This window comes from Amphiprion ocellaris, chromosome 4 (genome assembly GCF_022539595.1).
Source record: "Amphiprion ocellaris isolate individual 3 ecotype Okinawa chromosome 4, ASM2253959v1, whole genome shotgun sequence".
In the NCBI taxonomy this organism is placed as follows: domain Eukaryota; kingdom Metazoa; phylum Chordata; class Actinopteri; family Pomacentridae; genus Amphiprion; species Amphiprion ocellaris.
In genome coordinates, this window is record NC_072769.1 from 17,665,542 (window position 1) to 17,690,201 (window position 24,660).

Consider the following 24,660-nt stretch of genomic DNA (forward strand, 5'->3'; position numbering starts at 1 on the left):
AAAACTTAAATTCTCGTAACTTGTAGTACACGTCCTCTTGGAAAAACTGGAGTACATCCGTGCAAGAGTCTTGCCCCAGAAAAAGGAAGCCCATTCATAAACCATCAGGACATCAGTCGTGGTGCCTGAATGCAGTCTCACTCACCGACAACCCTTTCCTGTCATGCATTCTTGGATTTTTATTTATTTTTTTCTTATAGGAGAGGTAGTCTCACAAAATTGACAATAGCAGCTCCCTGCACAGAGTTGCAGTGGTTGTGTCCTCTCTGACCTCTAAAGTCCAGGGGATCATTCCAGAGAGGAAGCTATAAAACTCCCTCCTGGTGGGCATTTGGTGGGGCTGCCTGACAGGCTGGCAGGCGGTATTCACTCTGACAGGATGTTCTATTGACTCAGGGGTTGGCTTGACAGAATGGGCGGTGTGTTTGAGCTGCGAGTTAAGATGGGAGGGCAAACTCGCAGCACACATGCAGGCTTTACATAGTGCTGTGATACTGTAATTATGTCAACAAAACATGTGTCGAGTTTAGCAAGTCAGTGGCACCGTGTAGAGACTGAAGACCTTCCTGAGGGGAGGAGCACAGTTGTGCGTTTGAGCATTTCAGTCTTCACCATCTCCGCTGTGAAAAGGAGGGATCAAATATTAGAGATGACAAGCACAGATGACAGACAGCATTTGTGAAACGAGAGCAGGTAAGACCAAACAAGCCTCGTGACAACACCACCACCAGAGACATGCAGCATTGTTTTCTCTTTCATGCTGTTGTGTATACATACAAGGCAGCGCTAAGCTGTCTGTTATCCTGGGCAAATTCAGTAGATGTCAAGCATGTCGCTCCCACCCCTCATTTTGTTCTCTTTGAGAATGTAAATTCTCGCAGCACTACCCAGTTTGAGAGAGACAATGCAGGGCAAAATGACTATGCAGTACTCTGCATCACACAGACGAGAAGAAAATGTTTGATTACGAACGTCACAATGAAGGCCTGTTTTGCATCCAAAGAATAAAACTCACAGGCATGCAAGCAAATGTGGAACCAACCATCAGTACTCAAAAATTACAGACCAGCAGCCTGTTATTTCTGCCACCATCCACAATGATTACATAGTTGCTCTTAATTCACAATAGATACTAATCACCTTACAATCCCCTTACAAGAGGCCTTCAATCACCAGTGAAGCAGTGCCCCCTTCTTCAGCTGTGATTTTTGAGATTTACACTATAGCAAATATACTGCCCTTTTTCTAACCTCAGACACACATGAACAGCCGATGTCTGAGGCTCTGCGCAGGCTTGACCGTGCCTCTCAGCAGGGAAGTACACTGAAATTTACATATGCTTTCACCAAGCTGTCTGACTAAGAAAACTCACCTGAACGTATGTACTTTTATTACCTGACAAGGTTGCATCAGGATAACAAGCAGCAGTTAAAAAATAAAAATGCCATCCTTACCTAAAACTTCATCTCCATAAGTCATTGCCCCTCATGCCTCACCCTCTGCTTTCCTGCTGTACATCTGGTACTTGTATCAGTGGCGCTTCTTTCATGCTGAGCCTTTGGTCCAGGATGTAGACACTAATAATGGCAGTGATTCTCATAATTAAGATTTTTTTTTGTTTTGAAGAATAAACAAAGTTTATACACCGATCAGCCACCACAGTAAAACCACTTGCCTAATGTTGTGTAGGTTCCACTTGTACTTCCAAAACAGCTCTGATGTTACGGGGCATTGACAATTGACCTCCATGGGTGTCCTATGGTGTCTGGCACTGAGGTTTTGGCAGCAGATACTTTCGCTCCTGTGGGCTTCCTCCATGGATCTGGTTTGTTGTAGTTGTTAGTAGTCTTTGTTCTTCTGTGCTGGGCAAGTCAACAGCTTAGGCTTTGTGCTGCATTCCTCAAGTGGTTCCTCAGCAATTTTTGCAGTGTGAAAAACCATGAGTCCTGGTGCTGTGGGTGTGTGTGGAGGTGCTTGATCTGCAGCAACATTTTGGTGGGTGGTATGTGTCAAAGTGATGTCCACATGAATGTCAGGACCCAAGGTTTCCCAGCAGAACTGCACTGAAAGGACATGATGAATGTTGTTCACTTCACCTGTCAGTGGTTTAAATGGTGCAGCTGATCAATGTATTGTGTCTATGAGCACAACACAAAACAAGAGATGACAATCGGATGCACATAATATATAACACTGTAAAGGGTGTATACATGTATGTAGTGAAGCAATGATCCTTTCAACAATCAAAATACAGGAAAAAAATGGAAGCCAAGAAGATTTTATGAGCACAGTGATGGTTGAAAAATATAGAGAATTGACTTTTTCTTGTTTTTTTTTTTTTTAAAGTCGAGTTACACACAAACACAAACATACGCACATGTCAGGGGGCATGTGCCACATAACCCCAATGTACACAATTCAAATTCCAGCCAGGAGACCATTGTTGCATGTCTTACCCCTCTGTCTATCTCTGCCAACTGTCAAATAAAGGATATATGGCAAATGGCAAAAAAGAGAGAAAAGAATCTTGTGAAGGGAGGCTAAAATTGTCAAGTCGAGTCAAGTCAGTTTACTTATAAAGCACAGAGAAAAACAACAAATGTGAACCATCACAATAGAAATGCATGACTGATCAGACAAACAATAGATTTAAAAAAGGGGAAACAAGTGAATCAATACAAGCATAGACTATCTTGATAAAATCACAACATAAACAGCATTGCATAAGTAACTTATAAAATACAAAAAAATAAAAGCCAGGATTTTATTAGGTGTGTTCTCATGATAGAATTGAGAGGCAAGAGAAAAGAGATGGGCTTTAAAAACAAGGAACGGGGGAGATCTAATTGTTAGTGACTAAATACTGTATTTCACATTTTAGGGAAATTCAATGCAAGTGGTTAATCACCATCTGTTTTTAAGTTGGTTTAGAGGATGTAGGGGTCTGATGGAATAAAGGGCAAGGAGCTCAGAAATGTAATCTAGTGCCATTCCATGCAGTGCTTTCATCAATTCAGTACTACACTGGGAACAAGTGAAGAATGGCCAGTACATGGGAGATGAGGTCTCTCTTGTTAGTTAGGAGTCTTGCTGTTGCATTTAGAACCAGCTGCAAGTGAGATAGGGCTGACTGACTACCCGCATAGACAGAACTACAGTACTTGAGGTGAAGTGGGGAAACAAAAACAGCATGAACCCAAGTCTCCAAAGCGTCAACGGCCAAGAATGATTTTCATTTTGACGCAAGGCAGTGCTGACACCAGATTTGATTTGTTTATCACATTTTTAGAAATAATCAGAAGTGGCACCATGATTTCTTGTATAAGGATTTCGATTTCATTACAGAGGACTGTGGGCGTTGATTGTGGTGGTTGTGTAGTTGTCGGCAAGACCAAAGATTAGAACCTCAGTTTTGTTCTAGTTTAGCCAAGAGAAGCTATTTGCCATCCAAAATTTTACATGCACAATCCAGTGAAGAAGGGTATTAGCACCATTTTAAACACAATGTCTCAGCAGGAGGTACAGCTGGGTGTCATCGTTGTAACAATAGCAGGAGATAGATTTTCTGAGAATAGACCCCAAAGGAACCATAGATGGGGGGACTAAAATATGGTGTGATGCAGAACCTTATGGTGTTCCACGTGAAGTGGGTGCAGAGGAAGATATACATTATCAGTTCTAACCAAGGCTGATCCTTCTTCAAGGTAGGATTCAAACCGTTGAAGAGCCTGTCCCTGAACGCTGCCAACGTGCTTAAAAATCAGCAGCCCAAGCTTTACAGCCACAGATCATACAAATAAATCAAAGAAAATATTAGAATGAAGATAATTATTGTTTTGTAGTTAAAGTACCTTGTTTCACAGCTCACGTTAAGTTAACACAAGAGGATTTCAACCTTTTTACAGCAGAAATTCTCAACCGGCATGGTAAGATTTACACCAACGTGCATCAGAAAATGAAATCTACTTCCCAACTCAAATGTGACGTACAGTAATTTGATAAAGTTTTAGACAGTTCATATGTTGAGATTGTGATCTATCATCTTATACCATCGGAAAGCTCTCTGATCAGCCCCGAGTTCTTTTTGCTGTATGGTAAAGTGATACTTGAAACCTTAGTGCAGCTCAAAACTAACACGTACATTATCACTGGCATGTTAACCAACAGTAAAGATGCATTGTACACATTATATTTAATGCTAAAATTACATATGAATTGCATGAAAAAGGGACTATTAAGAATATTTAATAAGAAATCCCTGTGGGTTAGTACAAATACTAATAGTACATTACAGTAAAGCAGAAACTGATCACAAAAACCATCTGTGGGAAGTGCTTTACCTACTTCTTGACAAATAGAATCTATGTCACAGTGTTTATGTCACACATAATTCAAAGTAAAGTACATATGACTCAAGCTTACTGGTGAATGGCCCTTCTGACCTACTACATCGAAATGATTTTTTCGAGGAGCCAGCACCTAGCAACCCTCAGTGGTATTGCACTCTTGAGTACTTGCATCAACTCCAGTTTTACACCATGGTTACATCTGACTGAGACCCACCAACCAACCTATCATATACCTTGAACTTAGCATGAGATTAGTTGTCAAATTAAAAGAATACCAATGGAATTATTTTTGGAAGCATCCTCGCTTTACTTGTAGTGCCTTTGTGCAGTACTTTATGTCATAGTATATGTTGCCACTACATCCAAGAGAAACATGAGATCCAGTCGCATCACAACATAGGATTGAACATCAGTGAGCTGCCTCTTTGAATAGCAGCTTTCTTTTGCTGATTTTTCAAGGCAAAAGATTTTTCATCTTTTAAAGAAACATATTAAATTATTTCACCCTACAAAACTGCTACAAACTTTCATAGGCTTCTTGAATTGCCATAGAATTCCAATTCTGCACCTTGTGACTTTCTATCCTTACAATTTATGAATACCAATGTTCATCGTCACTACAGAGACTACTATGGCTTTATGTACAGTGCTCAAAACCGGTGAAAAAAAGATCTGTTTTTCTTTATCTTGAGTGGCTGCAATATGCTTTCATACTCATGTTCTTCACAGTCATCTTTTACATTCATTGTGGTCATGAAGTGTACAAAAATCTATGCTTCTCATGTTCTAAATTTATCCTTTTTTCAGCAGTTTCTCAGTGGCAGTTATTTGCTGTTTGCAGTTAACTGCTAAACAGTTCTGTTGCCTTTTCATTTGCCATAACAAAGACCTTTATTTAACCTCAAGAGGCCCTAAGGCAAGTGTTATACTTACCTCATTTGCAAATGTGCAAAGGTCTTCAACAGTTCACTAGGGTCCACGTGATGTAAATTTAGCCATCTGCCTGAGTCTGCAAGAGTCTGCATGGACCCCTTTGTCAGTTCTTAGTCCGCCAGGGAACGCGTCGGAGTTATAGGACGATCGGCGTTGGTTTGTCTGTCTGTCTGTTCGCAACATTACTCAAAAACGGAGTCTGCCTGCTAAGGGTCAGTGATCAGGCAGCTTTGTCACTTACATCGTCAAAAATCAATTCTGGATCAAAACTTGGAGTCTTCAAAAATTTTCAAGAAAGAGTCTTCAGGCAGTCTTCAGAGTCTGATGTGAATAATGTTTATTCAATGCAGAGGCTGTAAGAACAAACATGAGCAAAATCTCGAGATTTTAACTGACTACACAAAGCATTACATCGTCTTTTATACCTATGCAAATTCCTTCTAAACACACCTCTTCTGTTCTGGAAAGCCACAACACATTGTCTTGAGACCCAATCAAAATGTATATGATGTAATCTTACCAAAAGTTAGAGCCCCTCCTCTCTTTTATTTCTGCTAGGTTGGCATTATTCCTGCTTAGCTCAGCATGCCCTAACTTTCAACTCATGAGTGCAGACGTAGAGAGGGCTTGGACTTCCTGTCTTATTCCTTATATGGGCTCCATAGGCTTTCATTGGGTTGCTGCTTTCCACAGGATTATTCAGTGTACTCATAACTTCAGTTGACATGTTAGGTCTCCCCATCTTATCTTTGTTAGCTCTTAAATTTGATTCACACATCCTATTCGTCTAATTTTACAATTTGTTCAATCTTAAAATGCCACAACACCTGACAACCACGTCTGAAATTTTGATGGAACTGTGACAGATAATGTGTTTTTATATTGTGCTGTGGTGATTGGTACAGGTACTTAGTCAGTTTTTTTGCATTGAAAGTCCCCCACTTCTATGCCTTAAATCCAGCATTAATCAACTGAGCTTTGACCTTGAGGTTCCCTAACATATTAAAAGAATACAGTGTTGAGGAAAGCTAATGAGTGATACCAGCATTCTACACTACAGGATTTAATTAATCAGCTTTAAAATAGGATCATAAATTGGCAGTTACATAAATTAACAAGAAAAGCATTCAGACCGCAGTACTCCGCCGAGGCTGCTCAGTCATTGCATGATTTCCCCCGGATAAAATTTTCATAACATTCGTGGTCTGCAGCGGTCGATTTGTAGTAGGATCACAATCGTGATCGTCAGCAGTAGTATTCACTTGTAGTCATAGTTACAGTGATGCCGTTCCATTATCAGTGATACAGAAATCTTCAACAAATACATGGATCCAGACTATAAGCCACATCACTGCCAAAATCTAATCACTTGGTCCTAGTGTCATTTCTGAACTTATCTGACAACTTAATTCAGATCCGTTAGACCGTTTTTGAGTAATGTTGTAACAGACAGACAAACACACAGACAAACCAACGCCGATCGTCACAACTCTGCCGTGTTCCTTGACGGAGTAATATGAACAATTAATAACTCATAGCAAATGTTTTTTTAATGTTACCGATGTGCATTTCAATACATTTACATGCCTCTTTCATGCCTTAAATGACACAACTTTCTTGAGCTGCAGTTAAACAGCAAGATATTTTTAAAATGAATTCTCAGTCATTTTATCTTTTTCTTTAACCTACACCAGCCACTCGAATCAGACCACATTATATTTTTTCTAGTGACTTATACTGTTTCCAAGCATCATTCTCTATCACCCAATCTATCATCCCCTTAAGTCTGACTTTACCAAGTCAACCTACATTAGCGCTCTGCATAAATGCATTAATAGGTAAGCTAATGCATTTGAATTAGGGCTATGCTTACTTAATGCATGAGCAAACAGGGTCTTATTTGACTTGAAAGAATCAGCCTCATATTCTTACTGCTTCTGTGGTCACGTGACTATTTTATAAGCCCATTAGGTCCAGCAAGGGGCCATCACTCACTTGTCCTTGTACATGCATGTAAGTGACTGATTAATATCAAAACAGGATCTTTTTGTAAAAGCAAGCAGTAAAATGTATAAAATGCCAGCCAGTCTACAAAATTATTCCTGTATCTCTGTGTTTTGCTTTATTGTTTACTCAGTGTTTTTTGTGATATTCAGTGTAACTCCGTTGCCAATGTTACTGTGTTATTCAGTATACACTCTCACCTTAGTATTCAAATTATCCATCTTTAGAGATGAGTTTTAGCCAAAATGACACCAATATTCTCACCCTGACACCACATGTGCAGCTGAACAGTCGCAGCCAGGTTGCATCACCTGACCTGAATACTGCCCACTGAATTACTCAATGAATTTATAGCGTTTCCTTCAAGAACATCGCTGGCGTTTGATGTTTTCTGCTGTAAAATCTGGCCGTGCAATGCTTTGACAATGGCAATAACAGAGTGTGCTGTCTGTTAAGAATGGCTCGCCACTGTCAGTTTCTTTTTTTTATTTCTTGAGTTTTGCAAATTAACTCTTCATATATAATGGCTTGTTCAGTTCAGAATTGGTGCAAATGTGAATTTGCTCAACAGATACAAAACCTATTTTCACCAAAGATTAGTTGTTGTCTCACACTGTCTCACACTGAGAGAGAGTTGCTAGAGAAAGAGTGACATAGCATGTTCAAACCTGAAAGCTGTAGCATAATTGTCAGGATTTTTTCCCCGCTTTTTAATTAGTATTCGCAAGGTAACCAACCCAACAAAGCTGTTGGAAATGAGCCATGTGTTGTACCCTCTGTCATCTCGTCTGTAATGAATGCATCTGTCATGTCATCTCTCTGGGTCGTATTTTGACTGATGGCTGATACTAGGATTCCCTATAGCACAATTGCCTCATATATTCTGTCTTATATATTTTTTTTTTCTCTTTCTGCTTTGGGATGTTGAAATCATTTCCATTTCTGCCATTAGTTTGTTGATTGGTACAGCTGGTGTTAATTGTTGAGGATTATCATGTTAAGGAGAAAAAGCTGCCACGAATCTTGTCAGCTGTAACTCTTTGTTTAGACTGCCAATTCAAAATTCTTTTTTTTAATCCTGTTGATCTTTTCATGTGTCTTGCAATAAAGTTCCATTACCTATGTTATTGAAAACGTCCTATTATCTTAGGAATGGGAAAATACACAGCAGTTTTTTCAGATTTGATGTGTTAATAGCTGCACTAATAAACATACACATATATAAATGAAAGCTCCATTTTAAGACATCGGCACAACTTTAAGTGCAGTTCATGTGGTTTTACACTACCATTCAAAAGTGTGGGGTCCCTTAAAATGTCCTTATTTTTGAATGAAAAGCATTTTCAATGAAAATAAATTAATCAGAAATCCAGTCTAGACATTGTTAATGTGGTAAATGACTATTCTAGCTGGAAACAGCTGATTTTTAATGGAATATCTACATAAGGGTACAGAGGAACATTTCCAGCAACCATCACTCCTGTGTTCTAATGCTACATTGTGTTAGCTAATGGTGTTGAAAGGCTAATTGATGATTAGAAAACACTTGTGCAATTATGTTAGCACATGAATAAGTGTGAGTTTTCATGGAAAACGTGAAATTGCCTGACTGACCCCAAACTTTTGAACGGTGGTGTACATTGCCTACTTAGGAATATCTACATAAGCACACAACGATAACCTCTTTGACTCATTTTCTCTCTTTTGTCCTCTATTCTGTGTCTTGTAATATCACAAGCAATCAGACTTGAGGCAAAATGGTTGACCAAAAATCACCCACTCTTGGGTTTCCTGACTGGCTAGCAATGTACACTAGCAGTTGAAAGTCTGGACACACCTTCTCATTCAGTGGTTTTTATTTAATTATTTTCTACATTGTAGATTAAAGCTGAAGACATCAAAACTATAAAAGAATATATATGGAATTATGTTGTGAACAAAAAGTGTTAATCTTCAGTTTTAATGTACACTGTAGAAAATAATACTAATAAATAAAAAGCATTGAATAAGAAGGTGTGTCCAAACTTTTGACTGGTAGTGCAGCACAGTGTACCACCCGGTCAAAATGAGAGAGCACAAGTAAACCTGAGATCACACAGAGCACACAGATTAGAGCAAAACAAGCTTTGAGTGAATCGACAGCTTTGCAAGTGCACAGGGGGAGGACACTGAGAAGGGAAATAAGTAAAACTGAGAAAGATTATCATTGCGCTGTCATGATAGGAAACAGAAATGAATGTATTGGGCTCCAAAAAATTACCCTTTTTGCATTTTTGTGCAATAATTTATCTATAAATCTCACACATGGGCTTGCTGTAGAAAAAAAGTGCTCAAAATGTATGCTTGCAATGTCTTAAATCAACTCCAATAATTGTGTGTTGATTTAGTAAACGTATTGATATTCTGAGAAGGAGAAATACAATAATATACTTTAACTGTAACACTAAAAGTTGATGTCAGCCTACGTGGAAAGACAAGGAACATGAGTTCAGCCAACTTAAATTACAGGTCAATAATCTGAGAGAGAAAAAAGCTGCAGTCTGATCGGCAGGATGAGTACGTGTGATGGAAAAGCAGCAGGCACCAGCCACACTATCAAGAGTTAGTACCAACAATGAGGTTTTCAAAGTCCCTATATACCATATACCACTTTCTACTGTTCTGTATAAGAAACTAACTAAATAGGCCACAGTTATGACAACAATACTTGCATAATTTTTTTGATGGCAGCATAAATGTAGTTTCAAGAGAAGTCAAGCGCTAAAGCATATCATCTCATTTTAAAACATATTCTTAGTTACAGGCTGAAATGTATTTCAACAATACAAGAGGTATAGAAGTTAAAAGATTGTTTCAACTTGTTTTTTGGCTGCACTCCATGCAGTAAAATCAAGCTACAGGCAATAATACTGTACATTCAAATCAGCAATCACAGATTAGACATATTTAATACAGAGAAATTAACTTTCATGCTAATACACATTTAAACCTACTTGTTTAGAACTAATGAAAAGATGCCTAAAATCACTAATAAAACAGCTCAAATATAACTTTGGACATCTTGCAAAAATGTTTTTCCAAACAATGGCCCCATTAACTTGTTTTTGGAAACGTTAGTGTGTAGTTTGATAGCTAAGGGATTGTGCCGCATGAAAATGGCTAATGGCAGATTTAGATAGTTTCTATCCAGAGATGTCAAAGTATTAAGTAAACTAAAAGCTCATATCTATATATCAGTTTTAGCCTTTGGTCTTAGCTAACACCTAACATACTAACCTGAGCTATTGATACACTGAAGCATGCTGATGCAAATCATGACCAGCTTTTTTTTTTTACTTTTGAAAAACCTGTGCTGGTTTGAGTCAGTTTCTAAAACTGTTTACCTTCTATAGTTACAGGTATAAGTCTTACTTTAACTGAAGATAATACATTTTGATTGCAATACTGCAAAAGAGTACTTAAGGGATGCAGAATATGTGGTGGGAGACTCCACGCTCATCTCAAAGAAGACTCCACACTGACAGTCAAGGCATTGTCAAACTAGTTCAAACTGTTGACTGTACCAACAGTGAAAATAAAGTGCTTTCCTGGAGTTCTATAGGCTAATTAACTACTCAGGAAATCTGTATTTTAAATATATCAACTGTACCAGTGACATAATTTTGATAATAAGTTAAGGAATGGTAAACACTTAATGTGCATTTCATCAACATGTTGTTCAAACAATTGTTTCGATCTGAAAGGGGTCACTCAATGAAAGAAACATTACAAAGGATCACTCTCCAATTTCCTTCAACTCTGCTGCACATTTCAGCTCATTGTTTGGGTTTTTATGAACCCCAGCTTCAGTGTTATGGTTTACTCTCACTGCTCTCATTAGCATCAATCCAGATGCACTAGGCAGCTATTTTGAGCACACAATAGGTACACTTCACGCCAGCACCAACCAGCAGAAAGTTAGCAGGTGAACATTTAACAGCCAGAAATTTCTCTCAGTAGTTGTTAGAGACAAAGATGAGAGGTAAACTGAGAGAAAATAATAGATTTCCACTGCCAGTTAGCCAATGACCTGACTCTAAATGAATACTAATGTTGCTTCTGTATCTACTTGTGCAACTGTTTCTGCATGTGCAGCATATTAGCTTCATACGGTGACAGTAGGTCAGCATTGTTTTTATGTGTACTCTATCTTTTATCCTTGTTCTGTGTCTGTGTGGATGTGAGCAACAGACTGCTGCAATTTCCCTCGGGATTAATAAAGTACCTTGATCTTGATCTTGTCTCTGCAACTTATTGCTTTACAGCAAAACGTAATATGCCCTCACTGTCTTTATGACATGTATATATTTATATATATTTATCACATTTCACAATTCTAATCAAATTGTACATGTACAAATACACCCTCAAAAATCTGTATGAAAAGTACACTACCGTTCAAAAGTTTGGGGTGACTTAGAAATATCCTTATTTTTGAAAGAAAAGCATTTGAAGATACCATTAAATTAATCAATCAATAAGAAATACAGTCTAGACATTGTTAATGTGGTGAATGACTATTCTAGCTGGAAACTGTTGATTTCCTGCAACCATCACTGCTATGCTCTAATGGTACATTCTGTCAGCTAATCATGTCGAAAGGCTAATTGATGATTAGAAAACTCTTGTGCAATTATGTTAGCACATGAATAAAAATGTAAATTTTCACAGAAAACATGAAATTGCCTGGTGACCCCAAACTTTTGAAGGGTAGGGTATGTAATACGACCAAGTCAAGTTGAACAATTTCATAAAGTTGTACATGTGTGTGCTGCTTAGTAATTGGTTGCTAATGATTAACTCCGGTGCAGTTAAACACCCCTTTCCAATATGGTACATTTGCATAATGAAAAGACAAATGTTGTCACTGTACTCAGTTAGTACATTGGTTGCTTATGACCACTTACAAGGGTACATTCAATCCCCTATTTTGATGAGATTATCAGACTGCCAGCCTGCTGTTGATGTAAGTGATTAACAGTCACTATGCCATAAGCAAGAGCTGCCAGTTCCAGCTCTCCTTTGTGAACACGACCACTTTAATGTGAAAGTATTGTTTATGCATCTTTTCCTTGTTTCTAAAACTGGATTCCACTGGCTAGTGTTTTATTTTCACGGACACTTTGAATGAAGGCTCTGGGATGAGGTTTTCCAATGTGTTTGTCCTTAGACTGTTGATGATCAGTCAGTCCCTCTTTCCCCAGCTTTCATTTTTCCACTCTCCCCTGACTCATCACCGTCCCATGCTCCCTGATAGATATCATATATGAGAGCTATTACTTAATTTTTGATTTGCTCAGGCTGTTTCCCCTCAGCCATGACTCTAGCCGTTTACACTGTGATTGCTGTTGACATTTTAATAAGAAACTTTCCTGTGCTGACCCCAAGGTACCCACTGCTATGTGTTCTGAATCACAAGTGAAACATAAGATAAACTGAAGTGTAACTTTAAACATTCATAAATCCGGCAGCGTTCCCTTTCATATTGAGATCTATGTCTTCCACCTTTTGCATATGTTAAGACTGTTGGATTGAAAACAAGCCAAGTTGCCAGGGTCTCTGAATGCATGTGTGTACTCCTGATAATTCTGTCTATAAGTTTGCAGTACTTTGAACATGAATTAATTTCTTTGTTTTGGAGTATTACTCTGATCATAGTGTATGTTTGCAGCAGTTTTCCCCAGGCATTTGTTTTTTGTTGTTTTTTTATGACAAAGCAAGTGTCCAATCCCACAAAATGCTAACATACCCCCCATTAAAATGCACAACATTAATGCTAATGTTTTATCTTTGAAGACCACATAGACCACAGACTCGGAGAGCAGTGCAGATTTTCATCTGTGAATTTCTGAAAGTTAAGTTTGTTAAATATGGATAATTTTTATTATTTCATGGAGCTCCTTGCTGGGTGCTTTAGTATCAGGTGAAACTGAAAAATGTGTCTCCTGATGGTAAGAGAGAAAAAATTAAACTTGTGAAAAGGCAGGATGAAGAGATAAGAGGAGGAGGTGTACTCACATCATTTGACAAATTAGCAAAATGCCTGTATAGTAAAGGTGTTAGCAGCAAACATTTTGGCACGGGTATTTATAATTTTCCACATTTCAAAAAAAGTCCATTAAGCAGCTCAAACACAGATTTAATCGTTCCTTAATTTATTCAAGCGCTTTGAAATAGACTACTTCAGAAGTGGCTAATGAGAGGCATAGAAATATTTAGAGATGGTAGCTGAGCACGTGTCTGCACAGAAGGTGCAGCGTGAGCCTTCTGTCTCTACACATTCAGGTGTTCAGGCACAGTATTGAGCTGTAGGTCACCGGTGTATCGGAAACACTCTTGGCCCAAGACATTAACACTGCAGTTACAAATGCAAAATGCAGGGAAAAAAGACTTCAGTCATAAAATATGCTTTGACGCAGATTTATGGAAGCATATCTGATCCATCACACACGCTTGAGACAGACAACTGAAAAACGCAGCAGGAGTTCTTTCTCTGTAATGTTAAGCCTCGTACCGCAATGTCCACAGTGTGATTTCCACACACACTTGTGTCACTCTCTCGCTGCCTTTGTTTCCAGCCTGTCAACTGTCAAATAAAGGCAATCCACTACCAGAATTAGTGTTTAAAGATGACACATTTAAAAAGGATTTTTCAAATGCTTCCACAGTTCTGCTAAACATCCATCCATTATCTATACACCACCTAATCCTCATTGGGGTTGCGGGGGTGGGGGTTGGAGCCTATCATAGCTGACTCAGGGTGAAGGTAGGGGACACCCTGGACAGGTCACCAACCTATCACAAGGCTACATATACTGACAGACAATCACACTCGCATTCACACCTACGTACAATTTAGAGTTACCAATTAACCTCAGAATGTTTTTGGAGTGTGGGAGGAAGCCGGAGAACCTGGAGAAAACCCACGCATGCACAGGGAGAACATGCAAACTCCATGCAGAAAGATCCCAGGAGGGCGTGTGATCTTCCAGCTGCAAGGCGAAAGTGCTAACCACTAAGCCACTGTGCAGCCCTCTGCTAAACATCTAGTGTCCAATATAACACTGACATTTAATCATGCGCCTATTGTAAGATACCTGAACCTCAGTTTATGGTTGTTGTTGAAACGTCTCATTCCAAAATCATGTTCCAATATGATATTATATCATCCTCCAATCTTTTAGAGAGCCTCACTGCAGCACTATGCTTGCATTCAACCACAGATGTATTAGTGAGGTCGGCCACTGTTAGACAATAAGGCCTGATTAGCAATTGATTTTCGAATGCATCCTGGAGGTGCCCAGTGGGGTTGTACCACTCTTTGTTCTTATAGACATTGTTAGTATTCAAACCTCAAAGTGTCCACCCCTGACTGTCACTAAAATCACTGTATCTTGTGCATCAGATGCAAATTGCTGTTAAAGTCGAAAAGCCTTACAACTGTGGTCTACTATCAGTGACATTTAGTGGTCTGGCTGAAATCATAAAAACAGTCCCATCTTGTTCACATACATTTGACCTTATAGTATATTTTTCTGTCTTTCTGCCTATTTATCATGACCGTAGTCTTGGCTCACTGCTGCCTTTAATTTTGGAACATTTATCCTCAGCCTGCATACTTTCTGCCAGCATGCCAATAGAATTCAGAAAAAATAAAATATATGGCAGCGCATGAAACTCAAATATAATGCCACCGCCCATAACATTCCTCAAGAAGTCACAAATATTAATATGTAAAACAAAAATGCGTTGCTTTCGGAGCTGTGGCATGGCTCGACTAGGGAGACAAATAGCTTCTCCACTAACTTGTAATGAGGGGAGCCTTTGCTATCTATTGGAATTCCAGGTCTATTTCCTTTAAGTGTTAGTGAAATACAGAAGGAGTGTTAGAGCAGAGACGGTGGGGGTGGAGCATGGAGGGAAGTGAGATCTGAAAAATTGAAGATGGATTTCTGTGGGAGTGGTGTGTGGGCATTATAATGCTGATGGTGCAGGAGAGACTGCAACTTGGGAAATCTCTCATCTGTATCATTTCTTCACTCAAACCCACCATCAGAATCAGTTTCACTGTCTGGCATTCATGAGTAACGTAATGCCTCATACACCTTCGTAAGCATCCAATGCATGTGCGCCTACATGTGCCGGCACTGAGTGGTTTCTCCTCAACAATAACAGCTTGTAACTTACAAGATTGTTTCTGTCCAGTTTCCAAAAGTTCAGTTCAGCCATGTAAACTGCATTTCTTTTCTTTTTCAAATCCTTATTTTTTAACTCAACATTCAACTCTGGTTGGTTAATATTGGATTCAAGCAAAACCATGCCTGACAGAGATAATGTAGAAAGTCTAAAGCAAGTCACCGTAAGAAGTTTTCTGTAAACAATAGTGCTCAGTGAAAGCCATTTCACTGAGCACGATCAGGATACATTGAACACAGAGAGGAGATTATTCCACTGTTGGCTTTAATGCACAAGTGATGTACATCAGAAGTGAAATGATAGATGGTACATAATAGATAGCAACACATTTCTTTTTCCTTGTACTTTTGCTCAGCACTCACGTCACTCATGTCACAGTAATGTTTATCGATTTTGACATCATGTAAATGTGATATTTCAGATTTGTTTCATAGAGATATAAAGCTGATGCTATCGTACTCTGCACGTATGTTACTTAGTTGGTTACTACATTTTGCTGCTCTCTGATCTGCCATTTCACAATTTTGTCAAACAGCAATTGTCAAAGTCTCAATTATCATGGACTGAATTCTAATATTGAAAAGATAGATAGATAAATAGATAGATAGATAGATAGATAGATAGATAGATAGATAGATAGATAGATAGATAGATAGATAGATAGATAGATAGATAGATAGATAGATAGATAGATGCATAGATAGACACATAGATAGATAGGGAAATTCAGAAAATAGACAAACAAAAGCAACTATTGATTCTCAACTAGACGTACTGTAGTCATGGCATGCTGAAATTGCCACTAGTTACCTAGAAATGAATGCAGTTTACTAGTCAGTGTTATAATGAAAATAATCATAAAAAAGATAAGATGGACGTTACATACATCATGTATGAAATTTTACATTTTGTGTGGAGATACAAAACTTTAGAAATTAATTAAATGCACCTCTATGACAAAGTGGTTCATTCTCCTCCAGTGCAGTGAGTGCATTGGTAAGCTAATCTCAGATAAGGTCTACTAACAGCCCAGATCTTTTCACCTGTCCCAGAATAAGAGTGTGTTCTGCCACAACTTTCTCATATGCTGCAACAGCAGTAACATAGTGTGAAGATAGTTCTGGCAATGCAAGATTTGTATCTGCTCTGCTCGCTCACCCTTCCCACCAGGCGACAGGATGGCAAGGTTACACAATTGCATTGATGCAGAGCTGTCCTCTGCTGCATGAAAAAGATGCACTGTTCACAGTTCACAAATGTCAAGGTTTATCAGCCTTTGGAGGAAAAGCATTATGTTTTGGTCTTGCATTGTATCCCGCATGCATCTCTTCAAATCAGTAATTCACTTGTATAAGGTTCTGGATAAAGGTGTGCATACAGAGAGTGCAGGTTTCAGAATGTATACATGCATTTACAGATCTGTCATCTCAACAAAACATGCCAAATGTAGCCTGTTTCCAGTGGCAGGGGTGACTGATTATCTGCCATTAGAAAGTCATAAGTCTTCATTGTCCTCTTTTCTATGGACTAGCAATTAAGTTTGCAATTGCTTGAGGTGATTTAATGCACATGACAGACATACATATGATTTTTTTTTTTGTTAAATGAACTTACTTGTGTCAGTCACACCTATTAGTCTTCTTTACACGTTCTTGCACTGTAGGGCCATGATCACAGTGTTTGCTTTACGTCTAATTATATAAGATGACTTGAAAATTCAAACAAATCTCTATCATCCTAGTTGTTAATTAAACAGGTTTCACTTTAATGTCATCATTTCTCTGTGTAGAGAAGAGATAACTGAATGGAGCAGAACAGGTGTCTGTATTATGGAGGACTAAAAGTGCCAAAATTAAATAAATAAATACATCATTAAATAATTAATTAAATATGTCATTAATTAATTAAAATTGGAATTAAATATTTCATTAATTAATTAAAATTGGAATTAAATATTTCATTAATTAATTAAAATTGGAATTAAATATGTCATTAATTAATTAAAATTGGAATTAAATACTTAAATGTGTTATTAAATAAATATATCATTAAATAATTAAATATGTCATTAATTAGTTAAAATTGGAATTAAATATGTCATTAATTAATTAAAATTGGAATTAAATACATAAATGTGTTATTAAATATGTCATTAATTTATTAAAATAACAATTATTTTAAGTAAAAAACATATTTCATTATTTCACGATTTAATTAATTATTTCATGGTCCTTGTGTTGCAGTGGATCATGAATTAATTTTATCTGTCAACCTCGCCCGTCAAAGTCGGTGGGCGGATCCTAACACCTGATTGGTTACCCTGCACATCAAGTCAAGGCAAATCGATTCCAGATAATGGATTGACGCAGAGCTTGTGAACACATTCCGATACACTGGGTGGCGCTATTCACCTCTACGTTGGTTTGGATACTCAATAAAACAAAACTTTATTAGCAACCGCTAAAGACTCGGTCCTCTTTCCCAAATGTTGATACATGCGGTGCAAGACAAATTTTCCTTTAGCGTATCCTTTAGCGTCTACTCGGCGCGCCACGGCTCGTCTCGGTTTAGTTGTTTTTCCATTACATTGAGAACCACCTCATCGTGGGTGGAGTCGTCATAGCACGGTGGCCCGAAAGTCCCTTACCGTCATTTCTGTGCGACACAAACGCAATGCAACAATGTACATGGAGGCGATAGTACGCCTGCTGCTCGGTCTGTGGCTTTCTGTCAGATTCAGAGTAATAGAAGAGTCGGAGAAAGCTGAGAGCGACGAGTCGAAACACTGAGGAGACACACAGGAGAGTTTGGGAGGCGATGCAGCAGTATCAAGCCGAAGACAAGAGGATATGAACTAGACGACATATGAGGGTAAGCTAATGCTAGTTCGCTAGCTATCGTGTATCAGTCCTGTGAACGACCCTGTAATGGCTGCAGTTTGTCGCTATTAGGTATTAAAATATGTATGCTGTGTATGTGTTTCAGATGGCTCTCTGATGAGACTTCATGGGATTTACCTGAAGCAGCAGCACATGAGCCTGCAGTGGCACAAGGTGTAGAGGAGGAGGACAGAGATGTACAGGATGCACTGATGCACTACGTGTCATGCAAAGTTATTCTTCTTGTTATACTTCTGTTTTTCGGTCCCCGGACCGCTATTGTTTTCTTTAATGCAATTCTGACAATAAACTTTTGTAGATGTGTCTATACTATTGTTTGTTTGTGAAGGTTAGCAAGATTAAATAAAAAATTAAACGCCAAAACATTAAAACAGCTGTTTTAAGAAAATTCCAGTTTGATAAATCAGTATTGCTTTGGTGTAATTCAGTCACCAGAATTATGAACCATAAAGGAGTTTGTGTTAAAACATGTTAAATCCCATTAAACACAAATACATTATTAGGGAATATAGAATTGTTTGGTTCAGACTGTTGACTCTTTTTCTACCAGTGTCTTAACAGACAAAATGAGAAGTTATGATGCAGTCACATAAGTCACAAAATAGTTTATTAGTCAGCAGCAAAATCAAAACTATTTACAATGTGCAAAGTACAAACTGTGGTGGGCCTCTCCTACAGTGGAGGACTAAAAGTAAAACTATATACAACTACAGGTGCTGGTCATATAATTAGAATATCATGAAAAAAGTTGTTCATTATTTCAGTAATTCCATTCAAAAAGTGAAACTTGTATATTATACTCATTCATTACACAGACTGATATATTTCAAATGTTTATTTCTCTTAACTTTGATGATTATACCTGAATACTAACAAAAATCTCAAATTTGGTATCTCTGAAAATTAGAATATTGTAGAAAGGTTCAATATTGAAGACACCTCTAATCAGCTAATTAACTCAAAACACCTGCAAAGGCCTTTATATGGTCTCTCAGCCTAGTTCTGTAGGCTACACAATCATGGGGAAGACTGCTGACCTGACAGTTGTCCAAAAGACGAGCTTTTTCATGATATTCTAATTATATGACCAGCACTTGTAAATCTCAAGTCTATGGGAGGTGGACTCGCTCACACTCGCCGGCTGCCCACTGCCTACCCAGCTACCCCAGCACACCCAGGAATGACTGGTTGAAGGCAGTATTCTGGGCCATCTCCTCCCGCTGCAAGGCCGCTTCATTCTCTCTTGCCTCGCTGAGGAGCAACCAGATGTTCTCATCATGCTGGGCATGACTCCACTCCTCCTCAGCCTGCATCTCCACAAGTACGCTAGGAAGGTCCAGTTTTCTGTGGCCCCCTTTCCTCTTGCCTAGACCAAAGACAGAAAAGTGATCAGAGTCAGCTTTAATGGCCAAGTAAGTACACAATATACACGGAATTTGGTTTCGGCTGTTGGTGTCATCCTAGGAATATGGAAGAGAATAATAAAAAATAAACAATAGAAAGAGGAACAGGGAGGAAAAAGAAATAGTAAAATAGAACACAATATAAACATAAATGTACAGCTAGACTGGAATGTATGAACACATTAGCAAAATGGTAATTGCTATAAACACAGTAGTGGTGATTTTTGTGTACAGGGCTCTGTAGTCCAAATGTCCAGGGTGAGTGGGGTCTCTGATGATGTTTTCTGCAGTCCGTACTATGGGCTGTAGTCTGTTTCTGTCCTGCTGTGTGGTTGATCCAGAGGTGCACAGGACAGATTGTATGACTGCAGTGTAGAACTGGATCAACAGCTCATGTGGCAGGCCATGTCTCCTCAGCTGTTGTAGGAAATACATCCTCTGCTGAGCCTTTTTCAGGAGGTCCTGAGAGATTGTAGTCCCCAGGAGCTGGAAGGACTCCACAGCTATGATGTGATGTGTTTAGCCACCCGTCCATCCATTTTCAATCATGATCATGTCTTTGATACTTTAATAAACTTCTGGCACTCTTTGCTTTAACCAAAGCACAAGCAGTAACTCCTCCACCACAAACAAAAACGACGTGGTGTGAACTTCACTTCATCCTGTGCACATTTTGGAGTTGCTAAGAAGAGCTGTGTTTTCTCATTTTTATGTATATTTTCATTCAGTTTCACAGCTACCTAGTGACTATAAGAAGAATGGTTGCAATACTACACTGCACCAGAACGTAAATTAATTAGAGTGACTTACTTGTTAAGTCAATGGAAAATAAATGCAGCTGAATGTGTTCTGTTTATGTGTCACTGCAGCTACATGTAGCTTTCATCAGGCGTTCCTGAGCTGGCATGCTGCACAGTTTGCATTTACACCTGCCTCAATTCTTGGTCGTTGGTCTCACTGTTCTGATCATGCTTGCAGGCATTTACACCTGTAGTAATAATAATAATGCGAAAATCAACCATGCTCTCTGTTTACCGTGTCTTACCGGTGATAAGACGTTGCTGTTGACAGGGTCGGTGTCGAAGCTGGTGCTGGAGAGGAGCTGCTGCTGGTGGTGGAGAGGAGACAGGGCAGCCGGGGGCTCCGCGACGGAGGTGGAGTAGGCTTCGCATGTGGAAAGGGATTCTTGAACAGAAATAAACACTCACTCTAAGTACAAGAAAAACACGGCATGCTGACTGAAGTATTAGCTTCTGAGAGCTAAACGTTAGAAACAGCAGCACGAAATACAAGCAGAGCACGGAGTTAGCGCCGATGGCTAACTAGCTATCTTATTGTCTGCTACAGGAGACAACGACGTTACTTTCTAAAAATACTTGTTTGCTTAAAAGAAGCTTGCCACCAATGGAATAAATGATGTATAAGTTTCTTGAAGTCACAAAACACTCACCGTCCTCGAACGTCTCCAACAATGCAGCGGCTGAGTCTCCCTCCTGTTGCTCGCCGGTGCGGTGCCAGTAAATAGCTTCCATTAAACCTCTTCCAACACTTCCTGGTTGACCCACGCCGGCCGTTGTGGTCCTGGGTGGACCGATAGTCACTTTTGAGCTTTTTCAGCTTCTCCCTACACTGCTTCTGTCCTCTTTATATACAGTCTACTGTATATGTGAGCGGCCATCCGCTCAGAGACCTCCTGATAAACTTTCTCCGTCCAGCTCTCTCTGTATTCTTTGGTCCACCACCAAAGACAAAGTCTCGACCTCTTCATTCACCCACGGTACAGGTCTGGCTGTCACATTAAAATTATGAAGAACAGAGAGTTTCGTGAAGAGCAATGCACACCGTCGCTGTTTACAGTCATTTTTTAATGCAGGATTTTGTTTTCGTGCTGAAGTTGCTCTGTGTCGTCACTCCCTGTCCAATCAGTGGCCTGCACTATGTAAACGCCACATTATCGGCTCATCTCAGCTCGCTGGGAACCTCAGCCGAGAAGGTGCTGAAAATTAGTCCGTATGGAAACGCTCGCTAACAAAGATGAGACGAGCCGTACCGTGCCGAGTAGATGCTTGTGGAATCGCGGCTAAACAAAGACGAGCGGAGCCGTGCCGCGCCGAGTAGGTCCTAAAGGAAAAGCGCTCGACACTCCGAGCATCGCTGCAATTTGACAGGCTGGTAATCCACAAAGAACGTGATGTTCCAGAACTTCCCTCGGTATGCCAAACGCCCTGGTCCCTGTGTGTGCTCCTGTTGCACCCTGGTACCAGAAAACCGGCGGAGTACTTCCTCTAAATTTGCAGTCACTCTACGGTCAACATCTTGGTCGGAAAGTGCGGAAATAACTTCAACAACTTCAATAAATTCCTCTGCTTTACACGCTACATGCTCGCGGTCAGCAGGTCCTGCTTCCACATACTCTGCAAGGTCTAAAATATCTCTCACCAACTCTCTAGAAAGTTCACAGCGACTCTCCCTCTACACTGCCTCCATGTTTAGAAAGACTTCTACTTCCGGTTTCAAGGCAGACAAAAGCAGTGGATTAGACTAGATTCACGTTAGTCCCGCCCATGGACTTTGACGGGCGAGGTTGACAGATAAAATTAATTCATGATCCACTGCAACACAAGGACCATGAAATAATTAATTAAATCGTGAAATAATGAAATATGTTTTTTACTTAAAATAATTGTTATTTTAATAAATTAATGACATATTTAATAACACATTTATGTATTTAATTCCAATTTTAATTAATTAATGACATATTTAATTCCAATTTTAACTAATTAATGACATATTTAATTATTTAATGATATATTTATTTAATAACACATTTAAGTATTTAATTCCAATTTTAATTAATTAATGACATATTTAATTCCAATTTTAATTAATTAATGAAATATTTAATTCCAATTTTAATTAATTAATGACATATTTAATTAATTATTTAATGATGTATTTATTTATTTAATTTTGGCACTTTTAGTCCTCCATACTGTATAAGCTGCCTGTGGTTGATGTCCATACAGTTTATTCTACTGTGGTTTATATTAATTGTGTTTGATTACAAACCTTGCGTTGCTCATAACTGTCTGTAAAGAAATTAATGAAGTGCTTTGACGTACCACTGACAATATTATGTTTTCTATTTTGTTATTTTTCTCATTTTTATTACTGTTCTATTGCTGTTGCAGTTATGACAACACAAAAAAACAATACTCTATTAAAACAGTGTATTAAACTTGAAATAACTGTGCTAATAATAGCATGTAGACTGTGGTCTTGTAATAATGGAGCAGTACCAACTATGAGCAGTATTTTTATTGGGCAGATGTTGGGAAAAAAAAATAATTAAATAACTAATGATAAAGGCTCTGAGGCCAAATGTAGCCTGAAAGCAGATGTGCCACATGTGTAAATCTACTTTTTCCCCTATAGTCTGTTCTTGTCTGTCTTAGTGCTGGTCTCTGGTGAATAACTCCCTCTTTTTGTAAGATAAAAGACCTGTCTGTAGTGGTTTCTATACTGTTACCTCTGGCATCTCATCAGATATCCCAGTGTGTAAGATCAGGGTCCATTTACTGTCTTATAAAACAACCAGTCCCTTGCCAGTTTGGTACAAAATGATTCCATAAACAAAGATGTAAGTCGCAATGTCTGCCCCAGTAAAAGGCCTTGTGGGAAAAATGACATGTTACAAGCAATTTACACTGCTGCCCATTGAGAGTTCTCCTCCTCTTTTTCACTCTTCTTCTTGTATTGCCCTTCTCTCTCTGTCCTTTCACCCCATTATGCTACTACATCATATTCATTACAGTGCTAAGTGATATGTAATCATAATACAGCCAAGTCATCTGCAACATTATTAACAATATGACCTCTTTTCCATCTCTCTCTCTCCCTCTGTATTCTAGTTGAGGAAGGCGGTGATGGACCACATCTCAGACTCTTTCCTAGAGACCAACGTTCCTCTGCTGGTGCTTATTGAAGCAGCTAAGAGTGGAAATGAGAAGGAGGTCAAGGAGTACGCCCAGGTGTTCCGTGAACATGCCAACAAGCTGGTGGAGGTCAGTCATGAATTATGCATTTGGGCACACACACATGCATTTATTCTTATTCTCCAGATCTGAAATTTAAAGGAAGTTGTCCAAGATATGTGCACATGTGACCAATGTAATGGTGATTTTTTGTAAATTATACAAAACAAAAACAATTGTTCTTGGAATATTGACAAACAGCAACTGAAATTGTCCAGGAAAAATATAAAGAAATTACAAAGGAAAGCAGATGTGTAATTAACTTCTTATGTAGTTTTCTTTTCACCATTTCACACACACACACACATCTTCTGAAACTCTGTCTAGCTCCTTTATACATATTCCTGCTTTCAGTGTTTGACTGCCATACAAATGGCTTTTCTCCCAGACAGTGGGGAAATGTTATTAAATTATTTGCAATATAGTAAAAGAATTAAGGTACTTTGTGCTTCTAAACATTCTCTTCTTCTTAACTGTATGTGCAGACAAATGTGGCTACAATAACACTGCAAACCACAACCTGAATCCTCACCCATCATTGACTTTTATTTTCATTTTAGAAATAACATGCTTGGTATGTAGCTTGCCTTGCAAAGCTCAGAAGAAACGTTGAATATTGCATCTGACAGTCCCCTTTTCCTCCTGTGTTCACAAAGCTCAGCCTTACAAGACAGTTGCATTGTTTACTCTGGTCTACCTCAGTCCTGGATAGCAGCTGAATCTTTGACTTGGTGATTCAGTTACATATATTTCAGATAGACTGTCTGCATGTTGTATATCATGTGACAGGGATATTCTT

At 38.8% G+C, this 24,660-nt stretch overlaps 1 protein-coding gene and 1 long non-coding RNA gene across 2 annotated transcripts in view; both read left to right on the plus strand.

Annotated features, from left to right (window-relative positions):
• ctnna2 (catenin (cadherin-associated protein), alpha 2) overlaps positions 1-24,660 on the plus strand; it is a 343,745-nt gene that overhangs the window by 235,864 nt on the left and 83,221 nt on the right. Inside the window, exon 9 of the mRNA XM_055009627.1 lies at positions 23,739-23,891. Within this exon, the coding sequence (XP_054865602.1) occupies positions 23,739-23,891 (153 nt within the window). The remainder of the gene's footprint in view (positions 1-23,738; positions 23,892-24,660) is intronic.
• Positions 17,749-18,730, plus strand: LOC129348691 (uncharacterized). The gene is made up of 2 exons (XR_008601333.1): positions 17,749-18,392; positions 18,507-18,730. It is a non-coding gene; the product is annotated as an uncharacterized LOC129348691 (long non-coding RNA).